Here is a 27,844-nt window from a genome sequence, read left to right as displayed (position 1 = left end):
AGCACTCTTCAAGAAAAATCTTGATGATTGGATGGGAAATGGGAAATTCACCCCGGGGATCACTTCTGTGACTCTGCTCGACAGGGGCACAGGAAAATAATTTTCTTGGGTGGCGAAAGCCAGGGTACATTTTTTGGCTAGGCTTGGGCCGATAGCCTAGTACCTACCTATGAACCTATACATATATATATATATATATATATATATATATATATATATACACACACACACACACACACACACACACACACACACACACACACACACACACACACACACACACACACACAGAGACACACACACACACATCAGTCAGAGCTGGAAACCTTCCTTCAGGAGATTGAAACCAGCATCCGGTTCCTACAGTTCACAGTTTCAGGAAGAGCAACCCAAGTCCAGTTTCTAGATCTGGAATTAATCCTGGATCCCCAGTCCAAGACCTTCAAATCCACCCTACGTAGAAAGAGCACCTCCCAAAATAACTACCTAGATTTCTACATGAGAGAGAAGTTATCCATCCCAATGTGAAAATCTGAATTGGGTGCTAATTGTACCTTAATTGTAGAAGCAGCTGCTCCATTACTGAAAAGGTGGGCTAAAAATTCTACAACAGAGTGAATAGGAGCTGTGACAGGATTTACATTATGCTGTGAGCCCAAATTACAAACCTCTTCCATTTACTCCTATAAAGTTTTTGAGTGGATGACTTATAAGAGGGCATCAAAAAATGGCGGACCAGTGAGGAGAGCATGGGTTGTCTGGCAATCAAAGGAACTGGAGGAACCAAGCCGTCAGTTTGAGATTAATCATTCCTGTTGGATATGGCAGAAGGTCCAGAATGGGTTTCAGAATCCAGGGTTCCTTCTGTAGACAAGGCCAGAGGAATGGAAATCAGATTTGTCACGGCCGGTATGGGACAACGAGGATTACAGTTTTCTTCAACATGTTGGCTTTCTGAAGGAATTTGGGAATCAAGGGGATGGGGGGAAAAGCATACAATGTATCTCTTGGGGAGTCACCTGGTGGGGGGATTAGTGTAAATTTGCTGCTGCATTTGTTGTTAGTAGAGAAGCAAAGAAGTTACAGCAAGGCTGGCCCCATCTGTGGAAAATGTCCTCTGCTAATGTCTGGTTGAGGGACCCACTCATGAGGCAGGAGAATGGATCTGCTCAACTTGTCCGCTACCACGGTGGACTTTCCCGAAATGAGCGTTGCTATAAGAAAGCGGTTGGATGAGATTGCCCATTTCCACACTGAGTTTGAGAAGAGTTCAGATGTGATTTTTGGTAATATATGGTTATGCCTAGTTCTGTACAGACTTGAATAACAGAGTCACTTGCATGGATAAGTAGATGCCTGGTTGGAGTGGATATGAGCCAGTTGTCTAAATAAGGAAACACCCAGAATCTTTGTCTTCTCGGGTGAGCTACCACCACTGCCATGCATTTGTGAACACACTAGGGACATTAGACCAAAGGGCAATGCTCTGAAACTGGTAATAACTGGCTCCCAGTTGGAAGTGTAGTTATCGTCTGGAACGTCTGTCCATTTTTATATGGTAGTACACATCCTGAAGCTCTACAGAGTACATCCAGTCTTCCTGTTCCAGAAAAGGAAGTGCGGACTGCACCATGACCATTCTGAAACTGCAGTATTGTACTGACTTGTTCAATCTGGTAAGATCCAGAATTGGTCTCCAGTCCCCTGTTTTCTTTGGGACCAAAAAGAATCTTGAGTAAGTTCCGAATACTCTCTGGTCTTGGGGGACCTCTTGGATGACTCTTTTTTCCAGCAGTTTTTGAATTTGAATGACTGCTTAATCCCTTTGACTGGGTGGAAAATCTGTGACTTTCCTGTTGGGTGGGTTGTTGAGAGAAGGGAATTTGATAACCCCTGGATATTATCCTGCGCAGCCACATATCAGAAGTTATTTTTTGCCAGGATCTCCAGTGCAGGGAGAGTTGATCCCCAACTGCCTCTAGAGATGGACAATTGGGCTTCCTTTCAAGAGCAATGAAAGGGTTTCCCAATGAAAGACTCCTGGGACCCTTGGTTTTGTGGACCTCCTCTGCCGCGAGAGTAGTGTCTTCCATTATTGTTCCCCCCGCTGCCTCTGGGGAAAAACTCTCCATGTGTGTCCTAGTAAGACACCTGAGACGTTTTGAACCACATTTTTCCGCTGCCTATCTGATCTCTAGGATAAGGTCTCTGAGGAGAGAAAAATGTATGTCCAAGGCAAAAAGAGTCCTACCTTCTTTTTCACACCTGGGCAGCATATATTTGACCTTGGGACCAAAAAGTGAAGAGCTGTCAAATGGTGCATTGGTGAACGAAGACATAAATGCTCTACAAAACCGCACAGGCACATCCAGGCATGCCTCCTCATAGAAACACCATAACCCGGCCCTCTACTCGTTCCTTTGGCTGCATGCACGATGAGCCTCATGGAACAGTTAGATACAGAATGCAGGGTTGCTAACTGGGAAGCTACATTTTCTCTTGCTCCCTCAGCTACTGCTCCTTCAAGGGGATCTGACAGTTCCTTGATTGGATCCCTTTGCAACCTGGTGAAATTAGAAAGGTTATCATCAATTGCAAGGCAAAGTTCACTGAAGAAAACACTTGCTTCCTGTATCTATCCATCATCTGCAATCCTTATTAGAAGGATGAATAGCTGATCTCTCCTCTGTAAGTTCCTTCTTGGTTGCAGCCACCATGAACATGGCATCTACTGCAACCCCTTTTGTCCAGAAAGCCTTCCAGATGGGGTGGTAATTTTGTTCAGTCTCTGAAGAATAGGTTCAATGGAATCCGGGGTCTCCCACACCCACCAAGAGATCAAACCTGTGAGCTCATCAGTGGGTGGAGTCACCTAGGATGTAGATGGTTGGGAACCAAAGACCGGCAGGTAGATTGACTCCTCAGGTGAAGGATTACTTGGCTGACAGCCACATCTCTGTTTCAGGATCTCTAGAATCTCCCAAAAGGAAACAACCTCAGAAGGAAACCATGAGGATCCTTCTCCCTCATCGAGGTTGGTATCTTCCAAGGCCATCTCCTCCATGGAGTCTAAATGCTTCCTCTTGCAAAGTGCCTTCCAAGGGACCTCCTCAATGGGGTACTCTGAGGAAGTATTAGAAGAAGCATGGGTACCTGGATGGGTATCCTGGATCCTGAAGTCCCACTGTCCCTGTGGAACATCCTGGACAGAAGAAGAATGCAAGGTATCTTGCTGGGATTGAGGATACGAGGGGGCAAGTGACCTTCTAGATGCAGTGGCAGCTATAGCACTCTCCAGAGCCCCAAAGGCTGACTGCTCCTGAGTGGAGGATGACTCTGGCTCCAATAAGCCATGCTTTTGGAATGGGGACCCCCCAGTCCAGAAGACAGCTTGCCGGGGGTAGAAGCCAGAGATGATCTCACCTGTGCAGAAGTCCTGAGGTGCATCAAAAGCTTGGGAGTTGAGCACACTCATGGTTCACGAGGCTCACTGTGGCTCTGGGAACTCTCTGGCTCTGAAAAGGCCGAACAGCTCTGAGCAAAGCTCTGATCAGAGGAAAAAGGCATCTTCGGATCAGAGCTGAAAGGCACTGGGCGTATCAGATATGACGACTCTGAAGCTTACCCTGAAGTTGGAGGAGGAGGAAGTGGGGGGAGTAGATGGCTTGGATGGACCTAGAACAGCATGGGTCGAGGCCGAGGGGGACTTAGTGATGCCCTACACCCACAAGATCTTCTGTACCATCCGTTCCACATCTTCTTTAGTAAGGCTCCTTGTTGAATGGGAAGAAGACACTAATGGAGATTTCAGTCCACCTAAGAATGGAGATGGTACCCTCGAAGGAACAAGTCATAGGAAGTGTCATAATTGGTTTAAATGTGCTCAATGTCAGATCTGACATCAGTGTATGTGATCTATCCTTACTCGATAGAGTTGGAGCCGAAGAAGTTGGATCCAACATAGGAATGCTTGGCGCCGAAGGCTCTGAGTCGCAGATTCCACAGACTTGGGAGATTTTGACGTCTTAGTTTTTAGCTCTGAAGTGTCTGTTAGAACCGAGGAAGGCCTATTTTTTTCCTCTGTCACCACTTTTGGAGGAAGGGGAAGAACACGGCTTGAAAGAGCAGACTTAGATTTGGAAGAAGTCACAGATTTTGACCAACTGCCAGAAGTAGCCTCCTCAAAAGCAGATGGCAGCCTGCATCTCAAAATATTTTTTCTCTCAACCAAAGCTTGGTGATAGAACAAATGGCAGACTGTACAATCTTCTTGTAAATGAAAAGGCCCTAGACAATAAATGCACATGGAGTGCGTATCACTAAAAGGAATTTTATGACCGCACTTTGTGCATTTATAGGATGATACTAGGCTATTGGCCCAGAGGCCCTTATAAACCTAGCCAAGAATTTTGCCCATGTTCCCACAAAGGCAGCACCTGTTTTCCCTGTCCAGAAGGGACACAGCTGGGATCCCAGGGGTGTGTTTTATGTTTCCCATTCAGTCATCCAGGTTCCTCTTAAAGAGGGCTAGAGAGGTACTATTCTTGACATGGAGAGGGGAGTCTATTCCATAGATGGGGGAGTCTTTGGGACAGAAATGTGTTCCACTGACAAGTTTTATTAATGTCACAGACCAGGTTGAGACTTTGTCTGAGGGTTGCTCGAGTGGAGTTTGACTTACAGATATGCAGTAACTCCATCAAGGTTGGGTCTGAGATGACCATGCATGCCAGACACAGGACACTTCTGAGCAGTCTGTATGAGACTGAATAGAGAGACAGGGCATTTAGCCTATCTGTATATGATAGGTGTTTGAGACCCTGGATTTTCCTGGTCAGGAACCTCTGTGGTCTCTCCAGCTACTGCATGTGCTTGGCAAGGTACATGCTGAAGGGGGCAACGTATTCGATAATGGGTCTGATAAGGGAGGAGTACAGGGATGTTATGACCTCCTTGTTCCTTGATACCCTTACTTATGAGGTGGGCCATGTAAAAAGTACAATGGAGGCAACATGGTGGCCAAAAGTCAATTTGCTATCAACCTGGGTTCCCAAGTCCCTCACAACTGACTGCATGCTTAGTACATGGTTATTAATGTGATAATTAGTGGGGACTCCCATTTTCCCCAAAGGGATAATGATGCATTTCTTGGCATTCAGTTTGAGGCCATTCTTCTGGCACCAGCCATTAGTTTTGGGTAAGGCCATCTTGGAGGATGTTAACATCACTAGGGGAATTTATCTGAAAACATGGTCAGCCACAAACCACTGGTTTTGTCTTGCACCTCAGAAAAGTATATCCTAAACAGCAGAGACCCCAAGACCAATCCTTGGGGTACACTGCTCATTACGGGTCTACTACTAGAGGTGGCTTCTCCTATTTTAATGGAGTGGGTTCTATCAGTGAGCCAGTTAGCTACCCATCTGGTAACCAGCTGATGCCTAGCTGGGAGAGTTTATCTATTATGCCTGAGTGGGGAATAGTGTCTAAGGCTTTGGCTAGGTCAAGGCAGGTGGTGTGCACAGTCTACCCCTCGTCCATGGCTTTGGTGCTGTTTTGAAGAAGTCAACCAAGTTTAACAGGCATGACCTCCCTTTGACAAAATCAAACTGTGTGGTTTCAAGCTTTTGGAGGTTGCCAATGTCCTGGTTTATAAAGTCCATGATAATGCATTCCATGGCCTTGCAGATTAGGCTAGTTAGGCTGATGGGCCTATAATTGCCTGGGTCAGTGTATGCTCCACCTTTGTGTAGAGGGATCTCAGTGGCCATCATCCATTCGGTTGGGACAAAGCTGGTGCTCAGACTTTGGTTGAATAGGGTGCGTAATGCAGTTGACAGCTCATGCCCGAGTCCATGTAGGATACAGCCAGGGATGTTGTCAGGTCCCATGGAAACTGTATTTTTTTGCCTTTGAGAGGGCATTAAACACCTGCTCCGTGGTGATGAGGGGAGGGGGGCAGGTGCTGGGAATGTCCTGGTTTACTGATGGGGGACAGGGCGGTGAAGTTTCCACTGAACCTGTAGTTGGCTATATCTACTGCGTTTGTGTATGTGGTGTTACTGACCACTGGTTCAGAGCAGATTTGGGTGCTACCTTTCAGACTGTGGACATATTTGAAGAAGGTCTTGTGACTGTCCTTAGTGGATGTGGCCAGTTTGGACTCAAAGTTAGCCATACAGGATTTCACCAGTAACCTTATTTGCTTGTTCAGACAAAGGAGAAATTGCTTCCAACTTGGCACCTGCTCCTTCTTGGTCCTGGACAGCAATTTTTTCCTTTTATTGTAGAGTTTGTTTATTGCTGCTGTCCACCAGACAAGTTTATTCTTCCTTGAGGAAGATGATTTGGTCCTATCAGTTATTGCCGAGTCCATATAGCTATGTAGGTGTTCAAACAGGTTTTTTGGTGTAGGCTTGGACATTAATGCTAGTTCCTTATGAAGAGTTGGTGGCTGAGAAGCTGTTTATACCTGCTCTCAGGTGATTGTAGTCAGCTTTAGAAAAGTTTTTTTTTTTGTTTGACCCTGACGGGGGGGGGGGGGGCGGCAGGGGAGATGGTGACTTTGAAGGTGATCAATTTATGGTCAGATCTTACCAAGGAGGATGACACTGTAGGGGTGCTAAAGTGGCTACTGATGTTGGTTAGTACCAGGTCCAGGATATTTTCTCATCTGGTAGGGGTGTCGACCAGTTGATCCAATGCATTGGCACTGACAAAGTCAAGGAATCTCTGGGCATTCATGTTTGGGCTAGAATAGGTCTTCCACTCTACGGTTGGGTAGTTATCATCACCCAGGATCAGGGTAGAGGGTTGAATCTTGATAGATTCAAATTAGTCCAGATATGTGGAGTGGGCGTCTTGAGACATGGTTGGGGGTCTGTAGCTAGCTATGATTTGAATAGGTATTTTGTCAACAGTTAACTGCACTTGGGAGTGTCTCCTGTGCATCATATAGTTTGACCAGCCTGGAGGTGTGTATGTCTTTGATAAATATTGAAACTCCACCTCCTTTGGCTTTGTAGCCTTGCATTTGGAGTCTGAAAGTATGGTAGGATGAGTAACCTGGTAAGGCTGGGGTGCTCTCCGCAGGTTTAAACCAGGTTTCAGTGATTGCACAAATGTTGACATCCTTCATGGAAGGAATGCTTGGAATGAGTGCAGTTCCATGCTAACACTCCTAGCGTTTAGCAGCATGACCTTTAAATTTCATTTAGAAGAATTTTTCATGTTGGTAATTTTGTGCTCATGACCTTCCCTAAAAAAGGCACTATGGGGTAGGCAAAAGCCTTTGCCAGTAGCCTGAAGCCCAGGGGAGACAGATGAAGGCCATCTCTGGCACAGCATTGTGGTCTGTCAATCATGTCCTCCCAGGCTGTCGGGTACTAGATCCCCTTGGAATGACACCACAAACTAAGCCAATTGTTAAAGTCAGTCATTTTCTGTTTGTATTGATGCATCATTCTGGGTGATGGCAAGATGCTGCTTATGGCTAGGGACATACCTGCCTGGGACACATATTCACTGAGCTCAATTATGTCTCTTTTCATACAGGACAGAGTCGTAACAGTACCTGCTGTTAAGGGACTTTAGCGTATATCTGATATGGCAGACTAACACCTGACAAGCAACTTACTGTTAATTTCTCCATGTCTAGCCTGGTGAAGGGCACATCTGTGTGTTTCACAATAGAGCCTCCTATGAATAGTATGTTGGATTTGTGGCTGGGCCTTAGAGACTGAGAGACACAGGCCTGTGTACTATGTGTGATGCTTGGTGCTGTGAGTTGTAATGTGCGTGTGTGTGTTTGCTTCGGATGTCTCTTTTGTTTAGGTATGTTTTTGTTCAGGACCTCCACATATGTAGGAGTGTGTTGTACCAGTGTATATGGTGTTAGAGGTGTGGTGTTTGTGCAGACAACCTTCTCAGTGCCAGATGCACCAGCTTGTGACTGAGACAGCAAAAATTCTAGTTCTTAATGTAATTGCATCTCTCACATATTGTGTTCCTAGGTGGTAGTAGCAGAGGGTTTTCCGTGTACATAAGGCAGTTGCTACACTGTCTTAGGATGCCCATTTCTTAAATCCTGCTGGTTTGTCTTGCTTCTCCACCATGTGGAAAAAAGACATGGATGGAAAACACACATGTACACACTCACATTTAAAGCCAAAAGACGGGGGAAAAAAGGAAACATTTTTATACAGATTATGTGTGTGTGTTTGTATATATATATTTACGGTAAAAGACAGACTACTAACGATAGTAGTTAGGAATACCTTTAAAGGTAAAGGGAAGGGGGAGTAACTTATAAAAAAAGGGTTACTAGAGAGAAAAGGGGGGAGGGGGAGAGAGAGAGAAAGTAAAAGTAACCTAATTAAAAAAACAGTGATTATCTAAAAAGGTTTTTAGAAACAAGGGGGAAACACAAAAAGGATATATACGCTAAAAAAATGAAGAAATAAGACTACAGAGAGAATTTATTATAATAATATGACCTGAAAATCTAAGAGCTAGCTGATTGGACCATGTCTTTGCAAAGTGGCAAATGAGATCTGAGGTAACAGGGAAAGATGCACTGTGGGTAAGGGAAGGTATCTAAGTGCTTTTTGGTTGCCACAAGCTTAGTAATGGCCAAGTCTCCCGTATGTGAGGACAAGATGAAACACTGACAATATCAGATCATGTGTTTTTATACAGCTCTGCTTGACATGTCTAATGGTTTGAATGCATGGAAGGTGCCCTGAAGTTTTGCAAACTGGCCAGCTGTTACATACTTGGCAGAATATAACCCATATAGCTAAGGCTATTGCAACAGTGATAATTATGATGATCTTCTTGTCTGTTCCAGATTTCAACCAATCATGTACAGCTGCATTTATAGCCATGACAAAATCTTTTGGCACTATTAAAGAATTTTCCTCTTGAGCTAAATATTGATGAGTACTCAGTTCACCTTGTCTTACTTAATTAGTGCAAATCCCACAAGCATATATTATATTGTCATTTTATGAAACACGAGAGTCCCAACAAAGTGGTTTATCTTTACTGAGGTTATGAATTTGCTTTCCAAAGAAAAATGAACCTATGCTGAAGATATCGCACTACTCTATTCAACAGCTCATCTTAAATTAAAAACCTTACAGTTGGCTACAGACTTCACAGCTTCTCAAATATGGTCAAAATTAATGGTCTGTTAATAAATACATCAAAATCTGACTCCATGAATTTTTCTGCTGATTCTTTGTTATGTGCCATATTATTATACACCCAGATGGCCAAGTTGTTGAGAGGGTCAGGTCCACAAGTCTTCTGCCAGATAAAAAGCTCAACTTTGCTGAAAATATACACAGCAGCCTCTCTTCATGATCCATCCCAGTAAGCATTCTATAGGAAGTCTACAAAGACTTTTGACACCTACAGCTCTAGTTCAGGCTTGGTCTTCTGAAATAACCACAGCACCAACCTCTACAGGAGGTGTGGGCACTGGCTGAGTGTTCCCTCTTATGACCTCCCAAATGAAACTGCACGTACACAGAGTTCTGCATCATAGAAGTAATTTCCTATCAGGACATCTTAAAGGAAGGATATCATCAAACACTGCCACCTACATATCACACTGCCCCCTTCCTAGTTCAAATGAACCCTGGCCAATGCACATGAAAAGGTGCCTATTCCATGTCACTAAGTGCAGTGGAGTAACAGATGCAGGTTTCGCAAGAATTATTTCTGTTGCGGTATTCCTCTTAGCAACAGCTTCTTTACCCTCTGCCATGAAAGGGCACTGGCCCTTAATAGTAATTTAGAGCAAAATAATTTTTAAGACAATCCACCACTGTTTTGGTACTACATCTGCTAGCTTTTTGAAGTGACTTCTGTTCCTCTACCTGCCTCTGCTGAGAGTGTCACTTAGACTGGAAACATCTAACTCCGGGATCTTAGCATGTACTGCAACCAGTAATGTCCTCCTTTGCCTGTGCAACCTGATATGATTGTTTAAACCAGCTACTATGTGTTCTCGCTTGTGCAGTTGTGTCCTGCTCACTAAACAGAGGTGGCACTTGTTATCCATCTCTTCAACTTGGGCACATTCCCCGTCTGTCACTCAGATCCACATATTCTCTAATTATAAGGTCTCCCAGCACTGTCTATTCACTCATCCACCAATGAAATGAAATCACTAACACTCTGCTCTGCTTTCCTTCTATATTATTGATATTTCCTCAAGTTTCAGTTGTCACCATATAACATACCAAAAGGACACACCTTATTTTATAAAAGTTAATAATCTGCATCTGACATATTACAAGTAACAAGCATAACTTTAGCCATGAAATTAAGAGGTAAAAACCTCACACACAGCCCTTGGTCAATCTGGTGTTGATTATACATACTTTTCAAATGCCTGTTTAAAACCATCAGTCATCTTCATCCTCCTTACACTGGGAAATATTTTAGTTATAACCTAGGCACTTAGGACAGAGTCCTCCCTCCTTTTTTCTCACATATTTAATGTGGGGTGAGGTGTTCCTTTTCATGACGATGTTGCTCTTGCCTTTCTTTCTCATGCTGTCACTTTCCTCCTCTGTGTCATGGTGTCACTTTCTTCCTCAGTGGGTTCAATCTTCTTTCATCTCTTGCTTTTCTCCTCTCTCTCAACCTAATTCATTCTCTCATATGCTTTCAACTTCATGTGATTCATCTCCAGTTCTAGTCTCTAATTCAAAATGCATTTTAATTTCCTCTGGAAAAACATGCTGGTTGGACCTTTAGCTGCATGCTACACAGCTACAGTCCCTTATAGGCTATGTCCACATTCAGTGGACTGAAATCTCACAGTATACAAGGCAGTAATTAGGTCAACCCTTAATTACACCAGTATGTGGAAGTCCCTATGATTTTCGCTGTTTTATAAGATGTGCTACTGAAACCTTAGAATATTCCCAAGTTCACATTGCTATCGACCTACCTACTCTGACAAAAATGATAAATAAAACTGCTGTGTAATGTATAATGCTACATATTTCACCTCGGGACTGCAAGGGTGCACACACTTTTTTGATAATGAGACTGACCAACATGATACAAAAGTCCAAACTCACAGCCTCTACAGAAATACCTTTATGCTTGCTAAGCAGTTAAGTGGAACTACAGCAACGCTACAAAGTAAGGTCAGAGATCATGCCTTTTAGTACTACCTTGAAGCTCTGAAAGCTCACTTAAAGAATGAATTATATCAATACACAATAAACCCCTATATTAAAAACATTTAAGAGTTCAAATATCTTGGGTTTTGTTAGACAGACACCTTACCTTTAGGAAGTAATTGGAGCACACCTCTGATAATGCCCTGAAACAGTCTGGAACATGGTGCTATAGAATCATAAGGTTCCTTGGCAGATATTTAGCAGAAGTGACTGAGACAGGTATATTCATGGCCTCATTGGATCCTGCCTGCAGACCTTCATCAGACAAGTTCCCTGCAAGTGTTACACAACAGAAAGGATTACTCTACTTGTACCTAAATGATGTTTTTTGAGTAAGGACAAACATTCCTATGCCCCCCTTTACTTATATATGCTAACTTCATGGTTGCACTATCAAGGGTGGAAAGAGAAATACCTTGCAAGGGAGACAATAGTTGTCAAACTAATTGCAATCTTGTTTCATTCAAACAAAGGGACAAGGTAACGTCAGATAAACATCTATAAAACAACAGCACACCAGTTACAATCAGATTATATGAAAAACAACCTCATGGAGCATGCCGTGGACAAAATTTCTTTCACTGCCAAATCATGGTCAAATGGGGTCCTACGAAGGGTAAAGGATCTGCCCTTCCCATACTCCCTCCGGTACCCATTCCAGTGTCTCATTACTTGGCTATTTCTCCCCAGTTTACCATAAACAATGTTCAAGCCTCTCAGTGTGCATACTGTTTTCCCCTTTACTTCTACAATGATTACAGATATTTGGATTTAATTTAAAACTTTTTATTTAAAATTTTATAGCACAAACACTGGTAGACATTTGCTAAACAAAGCAATATAAGTCTCACAATGAAAACAGATTTAGCATTAACATTTTCTGCCCTTGAAACTCACATTCATTGAAACTGCACTGAAACTCATATTCAAAGAAAATTCATCTGGCCAGTGATGGATAAAGTTTACTTCAGGCTGTTTTCAAAATATAAGCCCCTTGCACACATTTTTAGGACCATGCATACATGCATGTGTTCTTTGATTCACCATTCTGATTGCATTAAATTATATTCCTTGTATAATACAGCACCACTTTAGAACGTGTTTTAAATTTGTAGTTTTGAACATTTTTCCAGTAAGCAATGAAACACAACACAACATTTTAAGCTCATCTGGAGAAACATGTTGGTTGGACCTTTAGCTGCATGCTACACAGCTACAGTCCCTTGTAGGCTATCTCCACATTCAATGGACTGAAATATCATATTATACAAGGCAGTAATTAGGTCAACCCCTGATTACACTAGTATGTGGAAGTCCGTATGAATTTCGCTGTTTTATAAGATGTGCTATTGAAACCTTACAATATTCCCAAATTCACATTGCTATTGACCTACCTACTCTGACAAAAAATGATAAATAAAACTGCTGCACACTGTATAATGCTATATATTTCACCTCGGGACTGCAAGGGTGCACACACTTTTCGATAATGAGACTGACCATCATGATACAAAAGTCCAAACTCACAGCCTCTACAGAAAGACCTTTATGCTTGCTAAGCAGTTAGGTGGAACTACAGCAATGCTACAAAGTAAGGTCAGAAATCATGCCTTTTACTACTACCTTGAAGCTCTAAAAGCTCTCATTACAGCAGAGTGACGTCTCCAGGCGTTTCTGCAGTTACACCCTACTGCTCCTCTAGGCGTTAAATATTGCCTGTTCATATTTCCATTAATAATTCCAAAACCATGTTACATACAAGGTATCAGAAAATTTTATCTTGAAGCATACATGATAGCAAACACAATTGTATTGATATATGACCTCTGTCAATGGGTATTTGTTAAAAATGTACGGTGGTAACTTCAATTTTTAAATGCTGAAGCCACGCCCACTAGGAGTTAAAGGTACACACTCAAAAGAGCTCTACTGGAGGGAATGAGTTAAAGAATGAGTTATATCAATACAAAATAACCCACTATATTAAAAACATTTAAGAGTTCAAATATTTTGGGTTTTATTAAACAGACACCTTACCTTTAGGAAGCAATTGGAGCACAACATAGTGCTATAGAATCACAAGGTTCCTTGACAGATATTTAGTAGAAGTGACTGAGACAGGTGTATTCATAGACTCACTGGATCCTGCCTGTAGACCTTCATCAGACACGTTCCCTGCAAGTGTTACACAACAGAAAGGATTACTCTTCTTGTACCTAAATGATGCTTTTTGAGGAAGGACAAACATTCCTATGCTCTCCTTTACTTATATATGCTAACTTCATGGTTGCACTATCAAGGGTGGAAACAGAAATACCTTGCAAGGGTGACAAAAGTGTCAAAACAATTGCAATATTCTTTCAGACAAACAAAGGGACAAGGTAACATCAGATAAAAATCTATAAAACAACATTACTCTGGTTACAATCCGATTACATAAAGAACAACCTCATGGAACATGCTATGGACAACATTTCTGTCAGAGCCAGATCATGGTAAATTGGGGCCCTATGAAGGGTAAAGGATATGCCCTCCCCATACACCCCCCCCCCCGGTAGCCATTTCACTGTCTCATCACTTGGCTATTCCTCCCCAGTTTACCATAAACACAGTTGAAGCCTCTTAGTGTGCATACTGTTTTCTGCTTTACTTCTACAATGATTACAGATATTTGGATTAATTTAAAACTTTTATTTAAAATGTTATAGTGCAAACACTGGTAGACATTTGCTAAACAAAGCAATACAAGTCTCACAATTAAAACAGATTTAGCATTAAAACTTTTCTGCCCTTGAAACTCACATTCATTGAAACTGCATTCAAACCCATATTCAAAGAAAATTCATCTGGCCAGTGATGGATAAAGTTTACTTCAGGCTGTTTTCAAATTATAGGCCCCTTGCACACATTTTTAGGACCACGCATACATGCATGTGTTCTTTGATTCACCACTCTGATTGCATTAATTTATATTCCTGGTATAATACAGCACCACTTGTTTGAGCGTGTTTTAAATTTGTAGTTATGAACATTTTTCCAGTAGGCAATGAAACACAACACATGAAACAATAATGACAAAACTGCCCAGTTCAGAACATTTCAACCACAAAAGTCCACTCAAATTTCTATCATCACAATCTACCAGAACCAGTAAATATGCACAATATCTGCAGAAGTAAATGCCATCTGAATAATTCCACATTAAAGAGATTTGTAACTACTGAAGAGGTTGCTGCAAACACCTTTATATTTCAGTGTTTCATCTACAAATTCAGTGCCTTCCACCCTTAAAGAATAAACTGCCTGGGTTACATAAAAAAATGGTAAGGTAGTAATATTGCAATAGGGAATGGATGGCAAACTGACAACAGGTTCACAGTAACTAGGCATCTTATCCAAAGGAGGGCATACTCAGGACTACAGTATCCTCGGCCTGTAAAGTACAACACAGTATCAGCAATCCATCTACATGCTGTGGGAGTAGAACCCACAGCCTTCTGCATCAAAAGAAGATATGCTATCTGTTGTGCTACTAACAATGCTTTCCAACTCTTTAGGACAACAGCGATACCATTTGATAAACAAAATAGCTGCACATTATAAACAGACTTAGCATGAACAGCAGTAAACTTCTCTTCCCTTGAAGCTCACAATTCCTTGAAAATGCACTTGAAACTCAGTTCCTTGAAAAACACACCTGAAAGTCAATGCTCTTGAAAAAATGCACCTGAAACTCAATTCTCTTGAAAATTACCTTAAAACTCATTTTATTAAAGCTAGGTAGTTGCAGTAGAGGATTTAGGCTGTTGTTTCCTGTAACTAAGGTACAGGGTTTGAGCTTGAGCAAATTAAATAACCACCTACTTTATCTGGTGCATTTTATACACACATATACACCCCACACACACACTTTACTTGTCCCTCTGTAGAAGAAGCAATGTCTGAGTGAGCCAACATTCCATGTGAGCAAGAAGCAGCACAGTACAGGAATCTCTTCTTGTATATAAATTCTGCATGCATGGAATGGAAGGAGAAAACAACAGCAGGTCTGTGTCATACACACAGAAGCAACAGGTGTGTGCAACTGGATGCAGAGAGCAGTCTTAAAGAAAAACATGCTTATCTTAAAAAAATACATTTTTTTTAATTAAACAGTAAATGTGACAGTTCCCTGACAAGTGGGCCCCCCTCCCAGCCAGTGGGCCCTTGGTGACCCAGTGCTGGATCAGGCTCTGATAAGGTCTTGAAATATGTTATTGTATTTATCAAAACAAAAGGCGAAACAATGGGCCAGCTATACTGATGATGCTTATTTTGCAACAGGCAATCGTATTCCTTTCTTAAAAACACTGCAGCACTTTACAGCTCAAGTGCCGGAATGATTTCCCACCAAACTGTACCCATTCTTTGTGGGCATTTCTTAACAAAAAGATTTTAAATGCTTTATTATGGATATGCTTGCCCAATTCTACTTTATCTCTTGATGACATTAACATATGGGTTTGCATCGTAGACTTTAATGGACAGGGTCCTGCACATGCACAGTGGTACATCAACTAAAATCTATGGATGCCAGTGGGAGCAAAGTTCAGTGAACTTTCAGTTATGTCAGTACAGTTAAAAACATTATTTTATGAATAGTTTTATTTAAAAACTGGCCAGATATAACTGTAACGATTAGGAGAAAAATGCAGCCAAGCACTGTCGGTACCATAGGTTCATAGGTTCATACTAGGCTATCTGCCCTAGGGCATTTATAAGCCTAGCCCAGAGTTTTGTGGCTTTCGCCACCCCTTTAGTTTGAAGGAAACTATGCCCATTATTTTGCTGTGCCTCTGTCAAGCAGTGACACTGAGGTTATCCCTGGGGTATACCTGCGATCTCCCATCCATTGGTCAAGATTTCTCTTGAACAAGGCCAGCGAGGTGCTCTGCCTCACATGAACCGGGATTTTGTTCCACAGCATAGGGAGTCTCTGGGTGATGAATCTGTCCCTCCAGCACGTCCTATTAATAGCCGTGTTGAGGTTTAAGTCTCTTGCCCTTGTAGTTTTGATGGATTTAGATTTTCTGAGGTGAAGCATGTTCATTAATTCCGGGTTGGACATGGCCTTGTATGTCAGGCACAGGTCACCTCTGAGCAGTCGGTAAGCGACTGAATAGAGCTGGAGTTCCTTCAGTCGGGCAGCATAAGACATATTTTTGAGACCGTTTATCCTTTTAGTGAGGAACTTTTGGGGCCTTTCCAATTGCTGCAGGTGTCGGGTCAGATACATTCCGAATGGGGCATTGTACTCAATCATTGGTCTGATGAGTGATGAGTACAGGAGAACGATGACCTCCCTAGATCTAGATGTGAATCCCTTCATAATCAGGTGGGCAATGTAGAAGGTCTTCCTAACTACTCTGGCAACGTGAGTGTCAAACGAAAGGTTACTGTCAACCTGGGTCCCCAGATCCCTGATAACCTCTTCTGTGCTTAGTGGATTGCCACCTATACGGTAACTAGGGGTAACCTTCTTTTTCCCGAAGGGAATGACTATGCATTTTTTGGCGTTTAACTTTAGGCCATGGCTCTGGCACCAGTTATCCATTTCTATGAGACCCTTCTGAAGGATGTCAGTGTCAGGTGGGTTTTCAACTATGGTGCCCAGTTTGCAGTCATCTGCAAACTTTGTCAGCCATAATCCTCCTGTGTTTGCCTGTACTTCTGAAAAGTAGATGGCGAACAAGAGTGGGCCCAGGACTGAGCCCTGTGGCACACCACTTGTGACAGGCTTGGAGTCTGACATGGCGTCAGCAACTCTGACCCTGTGGGTTCTGTCACTTAGCCAGTTTGCAACCCATCTTGTGACGTATGGGTTTACGTTTAGGCTGGTGAGTTTTTCAATGATACCCGAGTGGGGTATTGTGTCGAAAGCCTTTGCCAGGTCAAGGTAGGCTGTGTGGACTGCCTTGCCCTCGTCAATGGCCTTGGCGACTGTTTCGAAAAAGTCAACCAAGTTTAAAAGGCATGATCTGCCCTTGACAAAGCCAAACTGGGTTGGATCCAATGTCTGTAAGTCCCCTATGTCTTTATTTATGAGTTCCATTATGATCCTCTCCATAGCTTTGCAGACCAGGCTTGTCAAGCTGATGGGACGGTAGTTTCCGGGGTCGGTGGAGGCACCTCCTTTGTGAAGTGGGACCACCGTTGCCGTACGCCACTCCTTGGGTACGTATCCTGAGGTGAGACCAAGATTAAACAGTTGCCCTAACTGCGGGTTTAATTCCTCATTGAGTTTGTGGAGCACACAACCAGGGACACCATCTGGTCCCATGGATGCAGTGTTTTTCGCCTTGGAGAGAGCAGTTCTCACCTGAGCATTTGAGATGTTTGGGGGACTACAGTCCACTGGTATAGATATCTCTCCTTTTGGGGAAATTTGCACTGAACCTGTCAGCCAGTATGTTGGCAATGTCTGTAGGTTCCGTGATTTTTACATCATTTTGTACTAATTCTGAGCATATCTGGGAGTTTCCTCCCAGGTTTCTAACATAGCTAAAAAAGGCCTTATGATTGTCTTTTGAGTCCTTAGTGATTTTTCTCTCAAAATATGCCTTGGATGCTTTTATGAGAGATCTCAGTTTTTTACTTATAATGATCAAGGGTGTCTTCCATTTTACGGATTTTGCTCTATCTTGTAGTAGCTTTTTCCTTTTGTTGTAAAGCTTGTTTATGGCTGGGGTCCACCAGACTGGACGCTTGCCTTTGGTACAAAGAGTCTTTGTTTTGTTTGAGATTGCCTGATCCATGCAGTCAAGGAGGTGCTGGTAAAAGGCATTTGTAAGTGATTCAGTGGTTTAAGTAATGGTTTCTGCTGGCTCGGGGGCCTTGAAAGAGACCACACCAGTCTTTAGGAGTGTGAAGTCGGCTTTTGAGAAGTTCTTCACTGTGGTCTTTTTTATCTGGGGTGGGGGCGGGATGTGGACTTCCAGTGAGATTAGTTTATGATCTGATCTCACCAATGACGGGTATACCTCCGGTGTTGAACATTGTGACCCCATGTTTGTGATGATGAGATCCAGTATGTTTTCTCCTCTTGTGGGGATGGTGACCAATTGTTCCATGGCATTTGAGTTTATGAACTCTAGGAACCTTTGGGCTAGAGTGTTGGGGCTTGAGTAGTGATCCCAGTCTATATTTGGATAGTTGAAATCACCCAGTATGATGGTGTTTGGAGATATATTTATCCCCTCCAGTGTTTTCAGGAAAGCTGTGTGAGGTTCCTGAGTTTGAGAGGGTGACCTGTAACAGGCTACAAACTGCAGAGCAGTCTTGCCTATGGTTAATTGCACCTGGATGATTTCCGATGCATCGTGCGTTGCCACCAACCTTGAGGTGAGGGTGTCCTTGATGAATATGGACACCTCCCCCCTTTCTTGGTGTTGTCCAGATTTTGGGGCCGGAACGCATGATATGAGGTAAAACCTGATAGTGCCGGGGTGCTCTCAGGAGCCTTGAACCAGGTTTCAGTCACAGCACAGACATCGATGTTCTCCATACTGAGAAGGGCTTCAAGTGCGTGCATCTTGAGGTTGAGACTTCTGGCACTGAGCAGCATTACCCTTAGTTTTTTTCCTTTTTTGTGTTCTAGGGTGGTAGGTTTAGAATTTGAGCCCTGCCTAAAAAAGGCACAATGGGGGTGGCAAGAGCCTTTGCCAAAATCCGGAAGCCCAGGGGTGACAGGTGCAAGCCGTCCCTTGCGAAGCAGCGTGGCTTGTCCAGCATGTCATCCCAGGCAGACAGACATTGGATCCGCTTTGAATGACACCATAGTTTAAGACAATTATTAAAGCTGATCATCTTGTCTTCGTATTGTGGCATCATTCTTGGTGAGGGTAGGATACTGCTCAAGGTCAGGGTCATACCTGCCTGGGCTACATAATCAGAGAGCTCTATGTCTCTTTTCATGTAGTCCAGGGAGGTACGTCTCAGGTCATTCACACCAGCATGGACAATGACTGAGTCATACTTGTACCTGCAGTTGAGTGACCTGAGTGCTTGTGTTATGTGGCGGATTCTAGCACCCAATAGGCAGCTTACTGTGACCTTCTCCTTACTCAATCTGGTGAGCGGGACGTCAGTGTGTCTGACTATGGAGTCACCAATGACGAGTGTGTCTGGCATTGTGTTTGGCCTTAAGGGCTGTGACTATTTGGCACACTGACTCTGTGGTCTATGTGTTGCATGTGCTGTGCCCTGTGGAGGCAGTTGTTTGGGTGTCTGCATTGGTGGCCTCTGCTGTTTTGGTAGGTTTTTGATCAGAGCCTCCGAGTATGTCTTTGTGTGTTTATGTGTATGATTTAAAATTGTGATAGTGCTATGTGAGACTGGGTTTGTGGTGTGTGTGGTTACCTTCTCCTCCTGTCTGGTCTTGCCAGTCCTGTGTTGAGAGAGCTCAGCCTCCAGTTTGGCTATATATTTGCATCTCTCGCATGTATTTGTGTTTTGTGGGAGAAGGAGAGGGTTGTCAGTGAACATGAGGCAATTGTAACATTGCCTCAATATTCCCAGATTCACCAGCTGAGCAGGAGAGGACACTAGCAACTGATCCCTCACCATGCTAGAAGGAATGGGCAAAAACTTTATGGAGATGAGTTTGAAAAAAGGACTTCGGGGGATGTGGTGTTTTTTGGTCAGTGGGGTACTATGTATAATAAAAGTGCTATATCAGAGTAAAAAGTACTTTAGGAGCAAGTGCTAGGCTTTACAGATGGAGAATAGTCTACTTAGGAATCAAGTAGAGCTGAACTTTTTAGTTAGAGAATAGGCTGGTTAGATAGGCAGTACAGTTCAAGAAGAGCTGTTCTAAGGGAAAAAATGAAGAGTGAACTTTAGGTAGCCCGAATAGTTTAACCTTGATTAACCGCCGCTGCTCTTGTGTGCTCCTGTGGTACCACGTGCTATACTGCCATTATTATACCAATAATAAGCTGATAAACTTTTTCAAAAACAAAGGAATTTTCTTGGTACACATACACACTAGTTACTGTGCATCTGTATGTGTGAGGACAAAATACAACAGTATTATTTCTTATGGTGGAGACAATACGCAGTGTAATATGTGTTCTGCTCCAGTGTACAATAAGTCAGTCACCCTACCCACCCAGAAATGATGGCATAGTCTTCTATGTGAGTTGTATGTCTCTGTCTTACTGGGGGTGAGCACAAGGACATACACTTGAAAGTGTGACAATGTGTATAATCATTTTGCTGATCAAGAACACTGAAAAGACAAACATCAATTTTATATAGAATGTAGCATAGAAAGTGCCACATAACCAGATAACACCGTGACTGCCTTTTTAACTCCCTGATTTTACCTTATATTTTTACCCTATCCCCTCATAAAATGCTTTGGATTTTCTGGGACATCACTGAGTTAATAATGGCAGACATTAGTGTTTCAAACCTCTAACTCCTTAGAAAATACCCTGTGATGCAAAACCCGGTGGCCTATTAACGTTTTAAGTGAACTACAGAAACATTTAAAAATTGTCCCTGAATTTGAGTCTCTGTCACCCCATTATGTTTGGCTTTGTCCAGAATGCCTTAGCAAAGAAACAGACCATACTGCTACATAATATACTGCTAGGACAATAGTGGACAGCTACAGTAAAGTTCAAGTTCAAATGTATTACACTGCTTATTGACTAAGCACTGTACACAAAATAAACAGAGCACAATAAAACAAATATACTACTAATAACAGTAATCATTAATAACAATGTAAAACTGCATTAAAATCCAAATGACACAACAGCCACAGTGATATAAAAATCTGTCCATATGGCATGAAGCAAAGACAATGAGTGAAAATATCCGAAGCACAAAAATGACAGCAATGTCTGAGTTTAGGAGATGTTGCACAAAATGGCAGAAGAACAACTGTAACTGACCAGTCAAGCTTGAAAATTTATACCACGGCTCACCATATGAAGGACCCTTTTAAAAGTACATTTTAAACATCAAAGTTCTATTCAAATAAGAGAAACAAATATCACATTTGAATTCACAAGACCAGAACAGCAACTGAAATGCAGTAAGTGTTCTGTGTAGCTTTACACAGATCAGTTTTCCCACAGATCTCACTGAACTCAAGCTGAAACACCAGCTGACAGGTTTTGTTGTTTCAACAGATACATGATCTGTGCTCCTTGCTGGCCCTTGTTAAGTGTTGTCACATCTGAAGAACAGTGCAGGCTCCGTTGTGGTTCCACTTCTTTTACTTATGTAGTTTAAGTTGGCAAGGACTGCTGTGCTGATGATGTTGCTCAGGGATGTGTGATAAGCTACACATCAGCTTTTTATTGCTGTCTGTGCCTTTAACATTTATGTGGCTATTTACATGCAGTCTACTTCCTCTGGACCACATAAGTGTGGACCTAGGGTGCCACTGCTATGTTTCTAAATAGCAGCCAAACCACATTTGCATATGTAATCTGTCCTCTTTCAGATACACATGGACATATGCACACATCCTCATTTCAAAGACTAATGTGAACCGAGTATGGCTATGCTGCATGACCTGCCTCAGCATAAAACCCAGGGTTGAACTTAAATGGTGGTAGGGTTGGGAACTTGGACAACTCATCCAACGAGGAAGAAGGTTGATGATAGCTTAGCAGACAATAAAATAGAGTAGAATGCAGGCTAAAAGGATACAAAAAACAACGTTTTTAGGGCCATAAATAAAACAATGCAGCAACAGCAGTACAGTGCTGCTGTGTCTTGGAAACTAATCACATGACAGCACAACAAAAATGAAAAACATGCAAAAGATGGTTAGCTTATAGTTCTACATGGCCATTTTAAAAGGTGGCAACTGTAGGAATAGTGGCTGTTCGATATGCTGTGCAGCCTCTAAATATACATCTTCTTATACATGTCACCAAAAACCACAGGCACAGCCAGGCAATGAAGTAGAGTAGATTTAATAATCCAAAAATAGCTGAACACAATAAACAGTATGCGCTTTCATCCAAATCAGACTTCCTCAGACTGAATAATGTGTATTAAAACATTTCACCTTAAATACTTATCTAAAAAACACATGATATACTAGTAATGATGTAACTTCCTTTTCTTAAGATAGGCTACAAAATCAGATCTATCATTCAACCCAGGTGGATAGCAAACATTCAATTTTACCTGCCATACATATTCTTTCCACCCCAACTCATCTTCTGTATCAAATCTATTACTAACATTAGTTACTTCATCCAAAACAATAAATTTAAAATCTACATGACATCTTGTGTTGTTTTTATAGTGTTTGAGAAGTGCATTTTTATCATCTTGTGTAAGGATAGCATACCTATGCTTATATTCGTCTATTTAATTCTCTTATAGTCCGTCCTACATAAAATGAATCACAGCGCATACATAGTACTAAATACACTATAAACTTTGATTTACAACTATATTTTCCTTCTATTTTGATGGTATATCCACCAACTGTTAACTCAGTGCTGTCTGTCATTAAAAAATTACACATATTACAATTAAAACACTTGCCCCCGGATTCACGAATCCTCCGTGTGAGATTTAATAAGTCTTACTCAGAGGCTGCAGTTGAACTGTATGACGTCAGCGTGCCATGAATATTCATGAGGGCATGCTGACTCAACTGTAAGTCTTACATGGACCATACAGGAAAGCAGGGGGTGTGTCCAACTGCCGAGCAGTCTAAATGCCCATGCCCCTGCAAGGGCTGGAAAAGTAAAATGAAAACACACAAGAGCGAGTCCGCTCAAATGTCCTTCACCCAACATCACACTCCCTGACATTGTAAACCCCCATCACAGTTATAAAAAGTAAAACATTAATTTTATTTTTTTTAAATTCCTGAAATAGCTGCCCGTATTTCAGTGTGTGTGCGCGGGTGTGTCCATTGCTTAGCTGCAGTTAGCAATTCTGACATGGAAGAGCATAAGAAAGAATGTTTATGCAAATCACACCAAATAGCAATAGCGTAATGGTAGAGCGTTCGCACAAAGAGCAGGCATTCATGAGTCCCACCACTCCCCTTCTTATTTATGTTTTAAATAAGTATATGAAATAATACCTGACATATATGATTAAAATATTAGTAAAAAGCAGTGAAATGGCCAATGTATCAGTGAACAAAATATATATTTTTAAAGGATCCTGATATATAATTGCCTGCAGTTAAGCAGCACTTTACCCAGCACAACAGAGTTGCCCATAGTTTAATAGTGCTATAACCAGTGCAATAGAGTTGCCCAAAGTTTAAGAGCACTTTACCCAGCGCAATAGAGTTGCCCAAAGTTTAACAGCGCTTTACCCAGCATAATAAAGTTGGCCAAAGTTTAAGAGCGCTTTACCCAGTGCAACAGAGTTGCCCATAGTATAATAGCGCTTTAACCAGCGCAATCTGTTTGCACAGACGTGCGCGCCGCATCAACCAGGGCACCGTAGGGCACCGTGGAGCAACCTAGAGCAAAGTTGCTTGAATGCAGCCACACCCCCTAGCCTGTCTGGACAGTATTAAAATAAAATGAATGACAAGGTTCAAACCCAGGACTCTGTGCATAATAATCAAACTACAGAACCACTAAGCCATGACAGCTTAGGAGAAACAGCCACTGTTAACATACATATACCTAGAAATGGTAGATTAACCATTACTAAGCAGGTCTGCAGTCAGCTGAGAATGTTCAAAAACGGCCAATCACAAAAAAGTGTGGGAAATGCAGCATATTTAAACCCCATCGAGGAGTTGAAATACTTGATTTGGCTCCTCGTCCACCATCATGAGTCAAGACTCTTGCAGGGCCAGTTCCAAGGAACGGATTACAAGGCAGAGGCTTGGAACCGGTTAGCTCACGACCTCACCAGTGTCACAGGCATTCCGCGGACTGGTGAGAAGGTCCATCACCACCATGCAGACCTGAAGAGAAGGAAGCAGGACCACCTGAACCAATGGATACAGGAGGCCCGTGGGATGCAAGATGCCCCACAACTGAGCAGGTAGCCATGGAATGCAATATGTAAGAATTGATAATTGATTCTGTATAACGGATAGGTATGTCTCAATATCCCTTCATTTACTTTACAGATGCAGGTGACCGTGCTGTGAATCAGCAAGCCTATACATCTAGGCTGCTAAGGCAGCACCACCAGACAGGTTAGTGATTATTCTGCATGTATTGTTATATAAAACAGGGGAGAGAGCATGAAATAAAGTGTTGTAGTCCAATAATACAGGCATAAAATGGCCTGAATAAGTCCTCTGCATATACTGTCAGATAAAAAAGTCAGAGAGACAGAAAAAGAGTGTAGTAACCCATTAAGAAAGGTAAAATATGTCCAGAATAATATCTCTGCAGGTACTGTCATATAAAATAAGTGAGTGAGCCTGAAAAAGAGAGTGTTCTAACCTATTAATAAAGGTATAATATGTCTTGAATATGTCTTCCATATGCACTGTTATAACAAATTAAGGAGTGGGCCTGTGGAAAAATGTGTAATGTCAGTAATAAAGGTCTAAAACCCAGAGTGTGTCTGTGTCACTTAGTTTGAAATGTTGTTGCACCCTTGCATTATACAAATAGTACTGGTTTGAAAACTGCTGGCAACCCATAGTTGTGCAGTCCCATCTAAAGTGGGTGATGGAAGTGCTAGTAGCTGTGAAGCTTATATACAGTCCTCAACAGTCAGTTACTCACTGGCATGCATAAGTAAATCTGGCACACGAGTAGCATGTTAATTTGTTCCCCAGAAATGTGAGTGTGCTTCAAGAAATGCAGGGTTCCGTGCAAATTGAAGTGAAAATGTCATGTGAAAACCTCCAGATATGTAGATAAAGAAATATAAATGCAAACAAGAAATATGTAGCAGTAACATTTGCATCTTGGACAGCTAGTATGTCAGATATAGGTCAGGTATATATTGAACTAGCCAAACCCATTACACAACCTAATGCATGGTGGCAAGTGTAATAATACATGTAGGGGATATACACTTGCAGTCACTAGGAATGTAGTGCAGACTAAAAGTAATTATAAGATGTTAATTGAGTTTTTTTTTCTACACCCTACTGTATGTGCATAAACCATGCAATTCCACACCTCAATGGGTATGTGTAATCTTAAATATTTGTTGGGATATATGTGCTATGGCTCTATAAATATTTGCATTCACATTTATGCTTCTGCCCTGTTCAAACACCACAATCATGGTGGCCTGTTGCTACCAAACATCCCTGCATGCTGTTGGAATATCCACTGTCGTTCAATATATGCATGTGTTATGCTTGCTGTTCAACTGTTGAAACCTTGGTGTGTTGGGTTAATGGGAATATTACTGCATGCTGTTACAACTAATCTGGAATGCTGTTGTTTATGTTGTAATTAAACACACCTAATCACAGAACGTATGGAAAGGCCAGTCCCAGCGGACCCACCCGTCCCTCCTCAGTTGGCAAGTGCACCTGGCACCAGCAGGTCTGGTACCCAGCCTGGGCTCCCCTCCTCCATTGGTCCTGTGCCACCTTTGGGTGGAAGCAATGCAGGGGATGGGGCTCGCCCCCCCCATGCAAGCATGGGCAGAGAAGGGCCACCTGTCACCCTTCGAAGGGTCCGGGCTGTTGTGCGTAGGGAGATCCAGCATTCAGTCGCGGATCCCCTATGCCAGCTCGAGGCGAGAGTGGCATGTCTCATGGGTGAGCCTGCCCATCCTACGCAGCCCCCAGCACAGCCACCCTCGGGGCTGTGAAGGTGAGGTGGTGACTGCCCATGGGTGAAGATCTCAGTTCCACTGTTACCATCTGTGGGCTCATGGGCTTACGATTTCCAAACATCCGTCCCCGTCAATTGTGTTCACCCACCCCATGTGTCATACACTGCCCCTGTATGCATCTTGTCTGTCTTGTCTGTTTACCTCCCCTACCTCACTTTCCACTCTCACCTGAAAAAAAAAAGGGCAATCTGTACCCACAAAAAATTACGCCCCATAAATAGCTGCCCATTTCGCACACATGTCCACTGGACATGTAAACTGATAATTATAATTGGCAGTACAACAGACTTTGTTGTCCTTATCCCTCTCCCAGGGGTGGAAGGTTTCAAATATCACTCCAAATTTATTGCATATGCACAGCTGTTGCTGGTAAAGAAATGGGCAGCTATGGACCTTCTCTACACCCGTCCTGCACATCCCGAGCTTGTTTACCTACTGTCTGTCCCTCTTTGTGCCCCCTTTTTCACCACTTTCCTATCTCCCCATTTTCTTTTCTTTAAAAGAAATTAGCATGGGGGTTAGCGGGAGTAAGCACTTTTAAGTGGTAGTAAGCGGGTTTAAGCAAGTGTGCGCATGTGTGTGCTTAGCTAAGCATCGCTAAGTGTCGCGCAAACCTGCTTACAACTGCTTAAAAGTGCCTTAGTCACTCTATGTCAGGGCCCTTGTTCTGCTCAGCAGCAAAACAAAAATCCTCTGCCAGTCTCAAACCCCAGACCATTGACACAATAGACTGCATGAATTACCATTAAGCCACAGCAGATATACAAACAACTTGGTGCTGAAATAAATATATCATGCATTACAATGTGGGAATGTGAATGGAAATTAGGAATGGCATAACACAAATCCTGTTCTGTGGGTCTTTACCAGCAGTTGTAGTGGAATTGCATGACATGACTGTGAAAAGAGAACCAGCCATCCTAGCTGGGAATAATATTACAGTAGCACCTTACAAACACCACACAGTATCAGACCAGAATAAACACTGGCAAAGTTGAATAGGGCAGAGGCCAGACTCCCAACCATGACTGCTTTACAGGGATGTCCCTGATTTGTAAACAAATGTTAGCTGTGCCCCACTGAATCACTTTGAAAAGTACTAACTTTAGGCAGAGTAGTGTGGAATCACACGTAATGAATAATGTCAATAGGTGAGAGTAGACACTGCTTGCACGTCAGGAAAAGGTGTAGTTATACATATGCTCTGATTCCCAAGAAAGTCTCAACTGCAATATGTCTGTAATATATTGCAGGTGTATCTCACTTATATGTACCTTTCATTGAGGCCGTTCAAATATATACCTGAGAGTATCTGAGGCCTGGCAGAGGCAGAAACACAGGCATATCAGCATTACTGCTGTTACACACTCTGCAAATAGCTTTGGAAGGAGTTCCACAAGCATCCCCTTATGTAGGAGTACAACACAGAAATATCACAGGATGTAGCCATGTACTGCTAGCAACCAACTGTGACAATGACAATGTGCCAGTGCTGAAAAGACTGGTGTGGTGCACAGACAAAGTATAATAGGCTAACCTCTAGCTACCATCTGGCTACGTCCACAGGTGGGAGCTAGGCAGACAGACTACTTGCCTTGATAGACTAGCAGGTACACAGCAACCCTGTATGTTCAGCAAGATAAACCTCTCATGATAATAAAAAATGCTCTTTGCAGTTCTGCAGCCCTACCCAAAGGAACAACACACCTGTGTATTCAGGCAAAAACATGGGTGTAGGTAGGCATACTCAGTACTGAAATATATCCAGTTGTTTTGAGCAGCCTGTGCTAATGTCAACGCAAACAAACCACGAACTGTTCAGAAGTGAGTAATGT

General features: G+C 42.5%; 1 protein-coding gene across 6 annotated transcripts in view; it reads right to left on the bottom strand.

Moving 5' to 3' along the window:
- The window catches only part of LYPD6B (LY6/PLAUR domain containing 6B), a 1,153,451-nt gene that overhangs the window by 147,698 nt on the left and 977,909 nt on the right, over positions 1-27,844 (bottom strand). For 5 of the 6 annotated variants that reach the window (XM_044074870.1, XM_044074871.1, XM_044074874.1 and 2 more), the window contains one exon: positions 13,242-13,379. In XM_044074870.1, the coding sequence (XP_043930805.1) occupies positions 13,242-13,268 (27 nt within the window). In that variant the 5' untranslated portion in view covers positions 13,269-13,379. Of the gene's footprint in view, positions 1-11,310; positions 11,478-13,241; positions 13,380-27,844 lie in introns of all 6 variants that reach the window. The other variant, XM_044074875.1, reaches the window with a different exon arrangement.

The sequence above is a fragment of the Protopterus annectens genome, chromosome 6.part0, assembly GCF_019279795.1.
Source record: "Protopterus annectens isolate FY-2018-M chromosome 6.part0, PAN1.0, whole genome shotgun sequence".
Taxonomy (NCBI): domain Eukaryota; kingdom Metazoa; phylum Chordata; order Ceratodontiformes; family Protopteridae; genus Protopterus; species Protopterus annectens.
The sequence above is the reverse complement of the archived record's forward strand: the minus strand, read 5'-3'. Positions and strand labels throughout refer to the sequence as shown.